At 42.2% G+C, this 15,981-nt stretch overlaps 1 protein-coding gene across 9 annotated transcripts in view; it reads right to left on the minus strand.

Moving 5' to 3' along the window:
- Positions 1–10,106: 10,106 nt before the first annotated feature.
- The window catches only part of magi1b (membrane associated guanylate kinase, WW and PDZ domain containing 1b), a 140,961-nt gene continuing 135,086 nt past the window's right edge, over positions 10,107–15,981 (minus strand). For 4 of the 9 annotated variants that reach the window (XM_067588041.1, XM_067588039.1, XM_067588043.1 and 1 more), the window contains 2 exons: positions 15,260–15,398; positions 10,108–12,195 (listed from right to left, as the gene is read on the minus strand). In XM_067588041.1, the coding sequence (XP_067444142.1) occupies positions 10,970–12,195; positions 15,260–15,398 (1,365 nt within the window). In that variant the 3' untranslated portion in view covers positions 10,108–10,969. The other 5 variants (XM_067588045.1, XM_067588044.1, XM_067588046.1 and 2 more) reach the window with 4 other exon arrangements.

A 15,981-nucleotide genomic window follows, 5' to 3' on the forward strand; every position in this document is an offset into this window, starting at 1 on the left:
AGCAGACAGACAAAGTTAGCAACTACCTGGTGAACATAGTGGAGCATTTAGCAGCTAAAGAGATGGATAGCTCCCTCAGGAGTAAATATTGGATTTAAATGCATTGGGTGGCCAGAAACGCAACTCCAAATGAATGCTAATATTGCTCTGTGTCTGTTGGATGAGTAAATAAGCAACTGTTTGCTAACATGTTAACCATCTGAACTTTGTAAGGTGATAATATATCAATGTTGAGTTTGCAGCTTGTTTTGCTGCCCTCAGGTGGACAAAAAAATAATAATACAGTTTTAAATACATTTGTGGTTTGGAGTCAGTAGGCAGGCATTACTTTTTCAAACCATAACATTTAACATATAACATTTAAAGACTAAAATGGTACAGACTGAGACCAGCTTAGTTTTTACAATACAAAATTACTTAGGCATCACTAGACCTTTCCACCTATACAATACAATACAAACATCTTTATTAATCCCTCTAGTGGCAATTTGTTTGAAGCAGCTCGCTGTACACAAAACACAGTAACATACAAACAAACAAATTAATAATACAATATACAGCAAAAAGAGGAATATAAAATAAGTAGCTGTCTACCAAGTGGTTGGAATGGAGCCTGGGTTTCTGTAATGACCGCCTTTGCATGCTCACTCCAAAGTAGCCAGTTTTCTCCGGTCAGCCACTCCGCACCAGTTCACTGCGCCCAGCAGGAAGTTTACAATCAATCCAAAGTGTGCCTGTCTTTGTTCAAGTGGCCAAACAACCTTTGTGCTACTGCAACAAAGAAGAAGCCCTAAAACAGAGAACATGGAGAGAGTCTCAGGACTGTTTGGTGCCACTAAAGGACTGAGCTTCATGCAGAAAACAAAAGTCCTACAGACTCTAGTTCTCCACAGCTCAGGCGTGCCGGGAATAATTGGGCCACACAAAAAGCTATTGTTTGTGGAAATGTTTATTCCAAATGTACCTTTCATTATTTCCACTTTGTTTTCTGCTACGGGCCAGTGGTGAGGTCAAAGCGCAGAAGTATATCTGATTTGTTTTCTTCTTGGCTGACTGCATTCTTATTAGCATGCTGTGGATCTCCTTGCTATTCCCCCTGTGGTGGAGATAGACTATGGGTGTGTGCCCTGCCCTGAAAGAGCGATTCAGTTTGTGTACATTAGATAATGTCGGGGCTCTGTTATATATGCCAAAGCCACACATTAGGGACTGAATTAAGTCAGCTAATTTCAACAAAGGCCTCATGTTTTCTCGACTCTGCGGAGTGCACATAGCAAGACTACCTCATTGAGCTGTGTGGTGCTCTCTAATAGAAGCTGTCGCTCAACACAAATCTTTGTTGTTAACTATAGTTTGTGCAGTATGGTTATTACAGAGAAGCTTCTATTAAAAGAGAAAAAAAACAGTGAAAAGGGCCATGAGAAAACACTTAACTTGTGTTGGCTCAGCATATTTCTGCACTGGGTTTGCTGATGACTGTGTCCAGCCCCTGCAGCCTGTCTTTAACTCCACCATACTATAGATGAATTGGTACTTTGATGTAGTGATGCATAAAGAGCCACGGAAAATGCACCATGCAGTGGTCAGGCAATAACTCAACTTGAAAGCAAACCATGTGTTGTTTGTGTATGAGTGTGTTTGTCGGACAGGCATACAGTGTATATGGAGGAATGTGAGTCAGTCTTTTTCATGTAGTAAACACTGAATCGGCCCACACAGGGCCTCCCATCTCTTTCTGTGTCCTTGCTGCAAGACTTTTATATCACTCACTAAATCATCTGTCAGTCTCACAGGCCTTGCAAAACATTTGGCAGTAGGTGTGTATGTGTGGAAACGCACGAATGAAACTAAGTGTGCTCAACTCCACTGATAAGTTATCCACTGATCTTTAGTACAGTGAGATAAATCACTCAAAAGCTTAGTGTTTATTATATATTTCAAAGTGGTGAGTGTTTGTTGAGATTCAGAGAGTGTAATGTGGAAAGAAGCTTTGGATACATGTGGTTACTGTGTGACATCAGCGCACACTCTAGTAGACTGAATCAATATCACAAACAAAGAATCTTTAGACCATCATCTCATTCTGACCCTGACTTTGACAAAGACATACAGACACATACACACTCACTCATTCCAATATTGATCCATCTCTCACTGACAGAGTCCTTGGCCTCAGATGTTGAATGTGTGATACGCCAGCACCGCTTTGTAACGGAGAATGGGGATGGAAAACGCAGATTGCTCTCATTTTAGAGCATCACTCACACTCCAGCTTGAGAGTTATAGCTCGTGAGGTGACAGTATGTGTGACACAGGAAGTGGTGTGTTGACTCTGTTCTCACAGCTTCAAGGCAATCAGGCTGCCACTCTGTCGACAATGATAATCTCAGGGAGGGAGAGTGTGATGACTCAGATCAGCCACAAGATGACACTGTGGGACACAACCTGTTTGTTTGTTTGTTGTGGTGACACATAAACCCCTCTTACTTAGATAAAACTTTTAGATTTCATCTAATATCAAAATATCAAACATTTTTCTTTCTTTAGATAAAGACTCAGTTTTATCATGGGCTTCCAATGTGTGAAAAGAGCTACATTAGCTGTAAAACTCATTAATTTAACAAACAACTACTACACTATAATTTCTTGCTGAAGCCAAACAGGGCTAAAATTATCGCATTTTTGAATTACAAATAAATATACCTGCATCTTTCGGAGACCAGAATTTGACATTATCAACATCATGCAGATAAAATGAGAGCTTTCTGTGGTTGAAAACAATTGATTTCTGTCTGCCCTTATTATAAGTTAGTTTCTGTTTTCACAAGCCAATTCATTGATTTCTTGTTCTGGAAGAATCTGGATCATTATTGTGCGGGATTGTTAATTGAAATGTTTAAAAACAGCACAATGGGCAGTGGTGGCTTAAAGGTTAGGGAAAAAAATACTGTTGCACCTTAAATTGAAGGACAAAACTGGCAAATAGAGACTGGAAATTATTAAGAAGTGTGAAGGATATTACTATTTGTTGCTCTCATGGCACAATATATAATGGATACCATGGCAACATTTCATTTGGCATGTGGTGTAAATAATGGTGGTGTAGACAAAAAAAAACCCAAGTCATATCAGTACAACTACTAATAAAAAATAATATTTTATATTCATTTGCAGCTCTGATTACTAGAAAAAGCAGCCTCCTTGTTGCAAGTGTCAGTGTTAAGCCCCCCATTAGCTAATAATGACTCTTTATTACAACACATACTGAAGAAAGCAATTTACACAGTAATTAACAGATATTAGTTGTTAAATACTAGTAATTTCAATTCTATACTTGGTTTTTCAACTGATCAAAAATTTTGCATCCTCAGCTGGTTTCTGCCTCTTTCCTCCTCCACTAAGTTTGCGGTGTGACAGAAATATTCTGGAGAGTTCAGGATCAAGCCCCTCTTGTGCCTTTTCATCAATGAAAAGGAGAACCGGCACTCATCTACTCAGCATGATGATGATGAACCCTCTTCACACAAATCCTCTGCATCAGTCAGGTCAAACTAGAGAGCTTTTACTCTCTTTACTTCCTTAGCCAATCAGAGCTGCTCTTTTGGCTGAGGGAGCAGCCACAGAAGCACGAGACCACTCAGGGAGAGCTCCTTTACTGAACGATCTGTAAATCAAAGTGATGGCTTCTTATCACTTTGTCCTGCCACCGTTTAATGAATCATATGAGAGCTGTCAGCAAATGGAGATGAATCCATAAGGATTTTGAATTGAAAATAACCATCAATAATATTTAATAATTATTTTTCTATTCCAACTGAATTACAAACAGTAAATTAACAGTTAAATGATTTTGTTATACTGTAATACTCATACATTAAATATGTAGAAAGACATCAAATTTGTGAATTCATATCAGACCAGAACAATATTACTTGTAGATCTATTTTGCCATTCAACCATTAACATGCTGGGTGTCAATTATATAACGCTGCTTGCATCTCCGTTATCAAGATAAATATTTATGAAGCAGCTTGTGCATGCAGAAATGTGTCAGGAGGTATTTATTTATGTATGCAGGTTATGGAGGAATGTATTTATAAACACAGTCATATTGATTTTTACAAAATGTGTCTGATACCCGTCTGGTTTTGTCTGACTACTAATGGAATGCAGGTGTTGGTATCAGTGCATGCATAAAATAATTCAGTCTTGGGACGTAGTCTCACGTAAAAGGCCTTTTTAAGAACAAGCTTGTTGTCAATTCAGTTCACATCATTTGAACTGTGGGTGCTATTATCCAAGGTCCACAACCTGCGTCTATGGATTTATATAACACTCAGAACTAATACATCAAACATGAAGACATTACTTGGCTAAATTTTATTTGGTTCTTCATTTGTAGACAGAAATGTACATATTACATAGTATTACTTTATATAAGTAATGATCAGGTACATGTATGGCTCATGTCTTTTTTCTTCTTCCTGTTTCCTCGTCTAGTTAAGAAAATCTCAATACTCTTTTTGCATGTTGCCAAAGTAACACTCAACCCCACCCTCCTTGACTCCTTTGAAGCAACTTCAGAGCATCAATATTTAACCTGACATTGTCAAATCTAAAAAAAGAAATGATGCTGAAAGGAAGGCAGAGCTCTAGCGCATGTTTGCCTGTAGACCTGCACTGAACACATGACTGATTTCCTCTCCGAGTCTGACAACACTGACACACAGTGTAGATCACACACACACACACATACACACGCACTACAGTCATCACTGATTATGCTCTTCATTACATACAGTAGGAACTAATTGGACAGGGCAGTAACAGTACAGGAGGGCTACTTGACACAGGTGATGGATTGTTTCTATGTCTTCATTTCATTTTCTGCTTACAAGACAAGACATGTAAGACTGCTGTCCTGTTGACGCTCATTAGGGTCAACAGGACAGCAGTTGGTTTCCCCATTTAACTTCCTCATCCTCTGCGTCATAGCTGAGCACAATAAGCTCTAATGCTGCAACAAATCCTTTGTTATCTGCATGTTTCTTGTCATAACCGTCTATTCAGTCTATTCATGCAGTCAAAGAGGTAGCAGATGCGCAAAGGTGGTCCGACACCATCCATAGGGCCGAGCATGAGATCACCCACATCATGGTGATCATTGCCGTAGACTTCATGCCACCGTTGCATGGTATATCTTCACCCATCAGGATAGCAGCTTTGGATAGATCTAACTAAGCCTTCATTCTATGCAAAGAGCTCAGCGTTGCACAACCTGCTTATTTACACCTGCGAGAACAAGCGGTTTGCCACGCTATGCTCGGGCAAGAACCTGTTTGAAGGGGAAGAGAGAGCATTAAAGATTGAGGCATCATTTGTGTCCTCAAGCTCAGTGATCCCTTCATCAAAATGACACCAAAAACCCCTGCTTATAAGACTAATTCACAGTAGTGTCTTCTGATTCTCATCCTCTAAGAGTGACAACAATAAAAAACAGTCATTTTACAGACTGAACAGGGCACGCAAATCAGTTTCCACAGCTGTTTTTTTGGGGCAGAAAATGAGGTTTTTCATTTTGTTTCAGTTTGTAACATATTCCAAGGAAAGATTTGAATAAAAACACTCATCAGAGGGTCTGGATAGATGCTTCTTACTGGGATAACCATGACCAAACAGCCTCACACAAAGTATGCAATGAATCATTCAACAGTGCAACAGGCAAAGCCAACATTTGTGAATCCATTTCTTATGACAGTATAACTCTTTCGTCTCAGTCCAAGGGAGCTTTCACAGGGCCATTTCTTTTCTAAGAGCGGATGAGTCACTCTTAAGACTGTATTATTCTTACCATGAGGTGTACAATTTGCCTTTGATAAGGAGTACCATATGCATGAAACAGGGTGAGGGATTTAGATGTGAGACGGAGACCTGATGAGAAGAAAAAATACTTGAATCTGAACACCACACAGTGCAAGTGGGGGATTTTTCTTCTTTACCAATTAGACACGCGTACATGCACATATTTCAGCAGAGGAGGGAAGCCAGGAGTAACACCTCTCAGGCAGGCAAAAGTTTGGTGCTACAGTGGTCATTGTGGGGACATAACCTTGCAACCTTCCCCTTATGGAGCCATCTTGGAACTACTCAGGTCAAGCTAAAATGCCCAAATGATACTGCTACTGAGTGTGAGATCAAATGTCTAGTTTTTTTCATTAAATTAGTTTTACAACTTTTCAACTATTTTTGCTGTGTAGTCCTTTGATCATGGAGCATGGGCATGAACACAAAATGTATACTTTCCCCACAGCAGCAACACCTTTATCAGATTGCAATTACTATGCTTAACATGCATTGATAGGGCCTTTTTGCAGAAAGTTCAACTTGGTCATGGTAGGAAAGCACAGGTGCTATTAATAACATTAACAATGGCTCCATTCTATTTAAGTGTTCAAGTAAGCCATGACAGTGAGCCAGCATCCACAATAACAGGATCCTGAAACCAAAACAATTAAATGGAATTTAGCAATAATTCATTTTATCATTTACACCTGTGTGTTTTCCACTGTCATCCATGAAAAATATCTATTGACGTTTTGGGGACTTGTTAAAGTGCAACAAGCTGCAAACCCCTAATAAAGTTGGTAAGGGAGATGTTTTAGCAAACTAGCAGACTTGGATCAACGTTAGCATTCATTTAGAGCCGTGTTTCTTGCCACCTGATGCTGGATGAAATGGGTTAAAGGTCCAGTGCATAGAATTTAGTTGTATCTAGCAGAACAGACTTGGCAGAAATGGAATATTATATTCATAAGTATGTATAAGAGTATAATCACCTGAAAATAAGAATTGTTGTGTTTTCATTTACTTAGAATGAGACTTTTATATCTACATAGAGAGCAGGTCCCCTTCCATGGAGGCCACCATGTTGTGCTGCCATGTTTCTACAGTAGCTCAGAATGGACAAACCAAACACTGGTTCTAAAGAGGGTCTTTCATGTTTTTCGTGAGTTTCATGGCCACTGAGGTTCTCCTACACGCTTGAAAGGGGAGGGTGAAGGGATGTGATCTCAGTTGGTTGCAGTCTGCAAGCTCACCATTAGATGCCACTAAATCCTACACACTGGTCCTTTTAATGAGAGCGGTGAATTATCCAAATAGTAAACTTAAGTTGAGGTCTGTATAGCCAAAAGAATGATCTGAAAGATGCTAAAACTAGAGCTGAAGTCTAGTGATTATTATCTGAGTTTGTCACTACTGCACCATCACCTTTATATTGCATTTTTGTTTCCACAGTTAATATGATTTTTTTAAATTAGTGCATCTTTAAATAAGTCTCTTTACATATCCCTGCAAGATCAATGCTCCACCTGCTATCTGTAGGTGTAAATCCAAGATGGCACTTATATGTTTAATTTGAGAGAACTTGAATCAAATAACCAGCTGTTCAAGGAAATTTTTAAGAAGCATGTCCTTTGAGGATTTTTAAGAGGTTTGCAAAAGATATTTGTTAGTGAGCACTAGGATAAAACAAAAATCTGAATGGCTTTACCTAAAGAAAAAAACGCACAATTTAATGAAAAATGACTCTAAGCTTACAAGACATTGTGTCTGTGGATTTCTTTCTAACATTAGTGTGACAACTATACGATAAAAAATAAGATTAGTTTGACAACGGCAAGAGGCTGCAGCCATTTTTCTACTTCATAAAACCATCAACCAGAATAGCCTTAAGCAGTGTACTGTACATGCACTGTATCATAATGAGTGCTGTTATTGTAACCATGATAACAAAAACATACACTGCAATGAAATGCCCTTTAAACAGACACATTTCTCCACCAAACCTCTCTCCCTGTGAAGGCAGATTTCCATGCACAGCCGAGCATGAGACAGATACAGTATTAGGACAAAGAACAGCCACTACATGAAAGCAGCGTGGATGTCCATAACATGACAGCAGTGGGAACCACAACAGACTTGTTATATAGGATGCTGAGCCTCCTGTAAGAAAAGCAACTTCAAAATTGAGAAACTTTCTCTCTCTCTTGAGTGAAAGCATCTTGAAATCCTGAACACACACACATCCAAAAATAACCCTGCACTCTTGTTTTCTTTTCATTTACTTATCTCTGCTCAAGTCAGCTTGAGAAGAGAGACCGTTGCATCGGTGTTTCCATGGAAACGGGGGAGCAGAGGGTTTCCAAGGTCGGCGCGAGAGCACCTGGAGGCAAGATGATGGGAGAATGGAAGCCTGACCCAGCGGGCTGTCGCCGCACTGGGCTGTAGTCATGTTGTTATTGGACATTTCATTACTGTCTCTTCCTCCTGCCTGGCACTGACATGATGAATTGTCACCAGACACTGGCTGTTAATCATTTCTGGGGTCGCACAAGCAATAAAAAAAACAGGGCTTCATTCCTGTATTTGATGATGAGAAGGAGTGGAGTGTGTCCTGATAAAGAGGGAGAGAGAGATTTAAAGAGAGGGGAGGAGAGTGTTTCGGTGCTGGAAAGTGGATTACATCCATTATTTAGGAGCTGCTTCCCCTTCACTGTGAGAGAGGGGAGAGAAAGGTGTAGTATTTGCAGGATACAAACATCTTCTCTATGTCTCTTTGTGGACTTCAGTGTGTCCTCTCACATAGATAAGAAAATGAATTAATTATAGTAAAAATAATACATTAAAAATAATAATTAGAGATACAAATAGTGGACTATATGCTGAATGGGTTGCAAAATATGACTTATAATAAACCCCCCTTCTTAGCAACTTAAGATTTTCCTCTCAATAAGTTGCAATGCACTGGTGCAGGAACCCGGATCTATAAATGTAGCCATGCAAAAACACTTTCAGATCGTTGCATCAAAAGCAGTGGAATGCATTGAGGCCCTGTTGAATCTCAGAGAAACTGGGCCAAAAAAAGCTCTGATATGTTAGTGTTTGATCACGATGCTTCATCTCTGCTTTCCATTTCCTCTTATGAGCTGCACAGATTGTGTCCACAGGGTAATCTTGAATGCACACATTTGAACATATGGTATTAAGTACATTGGCATGTGCTGCAGCAACTGGATGAAAGTTTGTATGCTTCACACTTCTCTGCATGCTTAGGTGGACATAGCTGCATTTATTGTCTATGTGAGGGTGTGAGAGAAGTAGATATAACCCAAAGAGACATTTTCATATAATTAGTAGACTCACATATAAATAGTCAGATGTCAGTATCTCAAAATTGTATGTCAACAGTCAAAAGACAAGATTAAAAAAAAATGTTTGAATGCAGTTTTCTCTTATATTGCAGACTCAATTCAGCAGTTGCCAAAACCTCATGCTGTTCTCCATCTTACTGTATATCATCAAGCGCTGCCAGACAAAATATTTCCTTTTTTCTCCAGAAGTAAATCCCTGCTGGCATTTACAGGTCACCAGGAGTGACCATTCTGTTCTCTGGTCTTTTCCTCTCATCGCCACACTTCCAGGTGAGTGAGAGAGAGAGAGGGAGAAAGAGAGAAAAAAAAAGACAACACAGCCCTCCCTGGTGTCATCCTCCTCCTACTGCTGTCATTGTCCTGAAATAGGGACACAGCTTCCCTGCTGTCTGTTCTCTATCAAACGAAAAATCTTTCAGTAAGGAGTGTGGATACAGAAGGAAGAGGAAAGCAGGGAAGGGACAGAGTGAAGAGGACAACGGGAGAAAGAGGGCACAGAAACAGTACAAATCAAAGTAAGCAGTGATAGGAGAGGACACTTTTTTTTTGTTGCGACTGTCCTATTTGGGCTTTGATGTTGTGAAAAGGATGGGAGCTCTTTGTGGTACTTTTCTTCAAAGACTTTATTTCCACACACACACACTTTTGGGAGGCCTGAGATAACAATGTCAGTTTCCTTGCTCTTTTGTCTTGTTTGCCCAAATGATGAGAGCTCAGTACTCTACAGACATTCTACAGTACCTGTCACCTAATATCTGTCTTGTTTTGACACTGTTAAAATATAATTTTATTGCCAAGCTTGTTAGGAACTTCAATGACTTACATTCAGTCCCAAAACTAAAAATGATTCGTATTGTCACAACCAAAGACACCAAACCAAAACAACCACACACTTGTTCATTTGTTGAATATATTATTTTATTTTAACATCATCATCATCATCATAGTTTAACTTTTAATTTTCCCTTCATTCATTTAAAATGATCACCTCTGAATGTACACATACTGCAAACTGTCAAAAATATACAAACAAATGCAGGCTTGTGCTATAGTCTGGTCAAATGTCTAAAAAACAGTGGCACTGGGGAGAGAGAGAAACAGAGAGAGAGAGACAGAGAGAGAGAGAGAGAGTGAGAGAGAGAGAGAGAGAGAGAGAATGAAGGCGGGAGAAAGAGATAGAAAGAGAAAAAAAGAGAGAGAGAGACATTGAAACCGGTAAAGACATGCACAGCATCATTGTGAGCACCGGTTACAGTGATCCAGGTGCGCGATACTTCCATGGGATCCTCGTGGAAAAGTACATACATTTCATCATCTGACAGTGCGGCACAAAATGCCCGCCACTTATCAAATCAAAAACAAATGTTGCTCGTTAATGGAACTGTTAGGCACATCATTGTTTTTTATGGTTTTACATTTTCTGGAAAAGTTTGAGTTACTGTAAATGTAGAATGTTAAACCAAAAAACAAGAAAATAGGGGAAAAAAACATACAATTAAAAAAAAAGAAAGAAAAAAAAACCCAAACAGCTTTCAAAAGTCATTTTGGAATCACTGTTTTGTTAGTAACTCAACATTGTTACATAATCATAACAGACTGTTTTCCAGGATGTGTGTAAGTGTGTGTGTGTGTGTGTTGACTGTTGTGTGTATCTGTGTGTACACAACTGGGTGCATTTCTGTAGAACCAGGTGGTAATGGAGTGAGTACTTGAGGTGTTGTGTGGGTGGTTTCTGTGATTGGCTGACAGCCGTCCAATCAGATGCTCAGGTCTTTGGGGTTCTCCTTGTAGGTCTTCTTGGGCTCGGGGAGCGTGGGCTTGGATGAGCGACTGGTATTGGTCTTGAGCGTGCTGTAGTACTCTCTCACCTTAGCCGCTACAAAATTGTCATCATCCTCTTCGTCCTCCGAGTCATCCCTTCTGAAGCTTCTGATCGGGGAGATGTCTCGTCCGAGGCTGCGGGTTCTGTACTGCGGCTCTGGGGAACTGTCTCGGCTGGCGTAGCGCCCGTCCCTCTCCGTCCTCACGGGTGAGCGCCCCCTCAGCAGTGAGCTGTACCTCTTGTAGGCTGAATCTGAATCAGGGGTGCGCACTCTGGGCAGGGTGGTGTCTCTGTAGGCGTCTCTCTGGCCGCGGGATGCCACGTCCCTCAGCAGGCTGTCCCCCCTGTAGGCTCTCTCCATGGAGGAGGCTCTCATCAACAGGCTGTCATCCCCGAACAGGCGCTCCTCCCTGCGCAGCGGCGGAAGCGTAGCCTCCCTGTTCAGGCGGTCCAGGGCCGGGGGTTCACGGAGGACGCTGTCCTCAAGAGCGAAGCTGGGTTCAGGAGTCTTGATTGGCTCCTTCAATACGGCCTCGACCCCGTTAGGCTTGTCGTTGCTGCGGCCCCTCTGTCTCTCTGGGGAGGTGTACCTGCGGTAGGGGTCTGAGGAGTGGGCGTGGCGTCTGGTGGGGGAGTGGTGTCGAGAGCGATGGGGGGACCTGTGGCGGTGAGATGAGTGGTAAGGAGAGCGGTGAGGAGAGCGATAGGGCGAGCGGTGGCGAGAGGGGGACTGGTGACCGCGGCGTCTATCAGGGGAGCGGCCGTGGCGGTGTCCCCGGTGACGGCTATCCAGGGTGTTTTCTGCACTGCGTGACCGGTTGTGCGCCTTGTCAGGCGAACGGTGGCGGCTACGGTGGTGCCCACTGGAATGGTGGCGGTGGCCGTCATCCTTCTTCTTGTCCTTCCCCTTGGACTTTCTCCCCTTGTGTTTTCCCGTGCTGGTTTTCTTGTTGGGGGAGCGGTGGCGGTGGTTGGAATGGTGGTGTTTGCCGGTGCCTGTTGAGTGTCGGCCCGGCTCCTTCTTGCTCTGGGATGGTCGGTTGTGTTCTGGTGGGTAGCTTGACTCCAGTGGCGCGTTGGTTGAGGGCAGGGTGCTCACTTCCGCAGCGTTTTGTAACCCTGAGGCTGGGTTGGCTGCGCTGCTGTCGTTGGGGCTGCCGTCTGCAACACAATGTGACATACAGACGAGGGCAGGGGGATCAAACATGCATCTAGACTCTAAAAGCTCCTATCTGGTTTCACACTAACCATGCTGAATCACTCAGACATGAAGCTGAGAACATTTCCAATGGAAGCCATTCGGATGTTAATGCTAGCAAAGATGGCTATTTATTGGATGGCACGGCAACAGCCAATGGTAAAACATTAGTGTAGCTTACACATGGGAATAAAAGGCAGTGACACACTTGTGAAGCAGCCATTGCTTAAAGAGACTTGTTACCCACAACAAACCTGTTCCCAGGTCTACCTGGGTTCACCTCACTGAAGCAGAATGGGACTTGGCTGGCTGGGCGGCTGGACTGGAGGCTGGTTACAGTCAGTGCCAACGTGCTGCATGTTGATGATGCTGCTTGATCGTACTGATTAGCCATGCTCTTTCATGCGCTGTCATGATGCCTTAGACACTTTGTAAATGTTTAAAGCAGATAAAATGCTCAAGATGAGATCCAAAAACTAAATGATGGCTTGCTGTATTGCAGTAATAGCCTGTGAGACTGACGTGGCACTTAACCAAGACAAGAAGAACAAAATGTTCTACACAATTTTACTTTTACATCCCTTTCAACTATGTAATATGACTTAAGCAGTGTATTTCGTCTTGTTAGTCTACATAAGAAGCCACCACAATGTTTTACTTATTATTGGATTTCTATGATTAAGCCTGACAATTGTTTGACCCAGTTCAACTTATAAATACATCTTCAGGTTTAAGGACAGAATCAATGAAAACTGAAGCTACATCTACAGCAGAGAACTAACAAAGACGAGGTTTTATGACATCTAAAGTACCGAGGATAACTAGACTGATTAACATAAACAAACTCTGCATTTCACCTGTGGACTTGGTGCCCAGAGGTGAAATGCTATTGGTGGAGACGTTGCTCAGCATGACAACAGCGACTACGGCAGCGGCGGTACTGGCGATGCATTTTAGGTGAATGGATTTGTATGCATGGAGTAGAGCACGGGCACAGGTGAGTTGAGGCCACACCACACTGAGATCAGGATGATCAGAGAGATAGAGAGAGGGAGAGAGAGAGAGAGAGAGAGAGAGAGAGAGGAAGCGGGAGGGAGAGCCAGACGACACGACAGGGGAGGAAAGTTACAAACCGTGGTCTGATTTTGGAGGACAGAGGCCTCCCCCATCTTGTCATTTCTCATACATGCAGTGAGATGGGGAGCCACCATCCCTGAAGGAAGACAAGAGCCCAGCGCAATACGAGAGGAAGGGAAGATAAACAAAAACAGAAAAAAAAAAGAGAAGAGTACAGGGTTTAGATCACTCGGCACCAACTTGAAGGAAGAAAAAGGAGAATTATTGTCTGTGTTGATTTTTCAATGAAAAAAAAAGTGTTTATTTGATCATTGAGTCATTCAGAGTAAAGAGACAGTCCAGGAAATTGCCCAAACCCTTCAGTGGAAACCATCAGTTACAGAGAAAAGTCCTGGAAACAAGCGCGCGCGCACACACACACACACACACACACGTACACACACACACACACACACACGTACACACGTACACACACACACACACACACACACACACACACGTGGACACAGAAGCAGCAGAAACCCCAAAAAATAAGACATGTGAGACTCGCACACCCACAACACCAGCGTATGAAGCAGTTTTACATTGCTGACAGAAATCAAAAGAAATACTGGCAAGACTGTCAAAGGTTGTGCCAACTAAAAAGTACAAACAATGATCCAAAATATACAAGTTCACATGATGTCATATTGGTGCAGGTTAAAGACGGCACATTCTTAGCGCAAATAAAATTACATTGATGAACTTTTCAAGACAGGCAAATGCATCTCCACTCAAAAAAACCCAACAAAATAAAACAAAAAAAAAAACAACCAAAAAACAAAAAAAGCAACAAAAAGAATACATTTAAGATGACTCGTGACTATCAATCAAAACTGGTCAATACGATTAAAAAAAAGAAACGTTCCATAAATATTATGGAAAATAGACAATAGAAGGGGGGGGGGGGGGGAAATCCAATTTACACTTTTGACAAGTTCATGCAGCAATAGACTTTTATCCATTAATATGTGGCTTCAGTTCATGGCTCTGTACACGGAACAAAAATACTTGTAAAAATGCCTCTATTCTTTTCATCACTGTACAAAACGTCTCTATAACTGGAGCGACTCTTTTTCTTTTTTGAATGGGGATGGGTGGAGTTCCTATGGTCACAGCTTTTCAATGACATTAACAATGGGTGCAAATAAATCCATGGATTAGTGAGTAATGTCAAGCACAGTATAGTGAGATTTTCTCTTTGAAATGGCAAAAAAAAAAAAAAGCATTAGACTGCCTTTTCTTCTCAATATGGTTCTCACTTAAAACCCTTAAAGTTCAGTAGCTTACATTCACCTTCAATAAATATCATAAATATGTTTGTGTCACGTCCTAACCAAAGCTGCGAGATGCTTTTCAAAAAGCAAGTCCCGTTTTATTAAGGGAAGCAATGGATCAAGTTTTCTCTTCCTCTTAACGCTAAATTAGTGTTTGATGAGGATTTGGAACCATCAATATCACTTCTTACCCACAAGAAACATTGATTTTTTTTTTTCACTACTCTGGTCATTCAAACCTTGTAAACAGTTTTCTATTTCCATGTAGCACTGAAAACAGACCCACCACCTTTCTGTAAAAGTCCAAGCAGAGTGCTTTTGCTCAGTGGCCAGAAGGTGAAAAGTGACAGCGGGATGACATGGAAACTGAGAGCGGGTGACAGCAGGAAGGGGCAACATCCCCCACAAGTCTGCTCCCCCCAAAATCCCAAAGCCCAAGAGTGACCTCCACCAGAAAGAGACCCAAGACCCACCAACCCTCTCCCTCCCTGGGGGGTTTTGTCCCAGGGATGGGTGAAGGGTCCTGGGAGGGTAATTTAGTTCTTTCCCCTCGACCCACCACCGTCCACTGGGCGTCCCCTGGCTCAGGGCGTGAAGATGGGGGAGAAGGGAATGTTTTCGTAGATTGACCCACCATATTCAGGCACCGAGCCGTCACCCCTCTTGAGCACCAGATGGGCGCGTCGGCCTCCGCTCTTGATGAGCTCGATGGCTCGTGCGTGCTTCATGCCCTTGGTGCTTTCGCCATTGATCTCCAAGATTTCATCGCCGACCTGGAGAGAGGAAGAAGGAAGTGAGAGGTGGGAGGCGGAGAGGAGAGACAGATGATGTAGAGTGACAGGTGAAGATGGAGGGGAGAAGAGGTAAAGCGGAGAGTGAGGAAAAAGGGAGACGGCAAAAGCCAGAAAAAGAGGAGACAGCAGAGCGAGACAGAGTGATGAAAATACATGACAGTGTGGAAGGAAGTACACAAGAGGAAGAGGCACAAAGGTTCAAAGGGACACGGTGGCAGAAGAAGGGAAGGAAAAGCGGAAAAGGAGGACAAATTGAGGAGAAGTTAGATATCAAACCCTCCAAAGGGTAAACTGCACAACAACAGCAACATCTTTTTTTTTTTTTGGTTTGTTTTTAAACCAACAGTTTCCAGAGAGGCCCAATTGCGGCAGAAAGCAGCAACTGTGACGCTGAGAGAGGAAAATGAGAAAGGGAGAGGGTGAAAAACAGGAGCAAGAAGAAAACACTTTTTGCTTCCCGATTCTTTTGCCTCCACGCCTCAAGTTATCTGTCAGTGCTGTCTGTGCCGAGGGAATTCCTCTCTGGCAGAATATGGATCTCTCACTGACACCTCTCTCTGCC

Source organism: Thunnus thynnus, chromosome 4, assembly GCF_963924715.1.
Source record: "Thunnus thynnus chromosome 4, fThuThy2.1, whole genome shotgun sequence".
Classification (NCBI taxonomy): domain Eukaryota; kingdom Metazoa; phylum Chordata; class Actinopteri; order Scombriformes; family Scombridae; genus Thunnus; species Thunnus thynnus.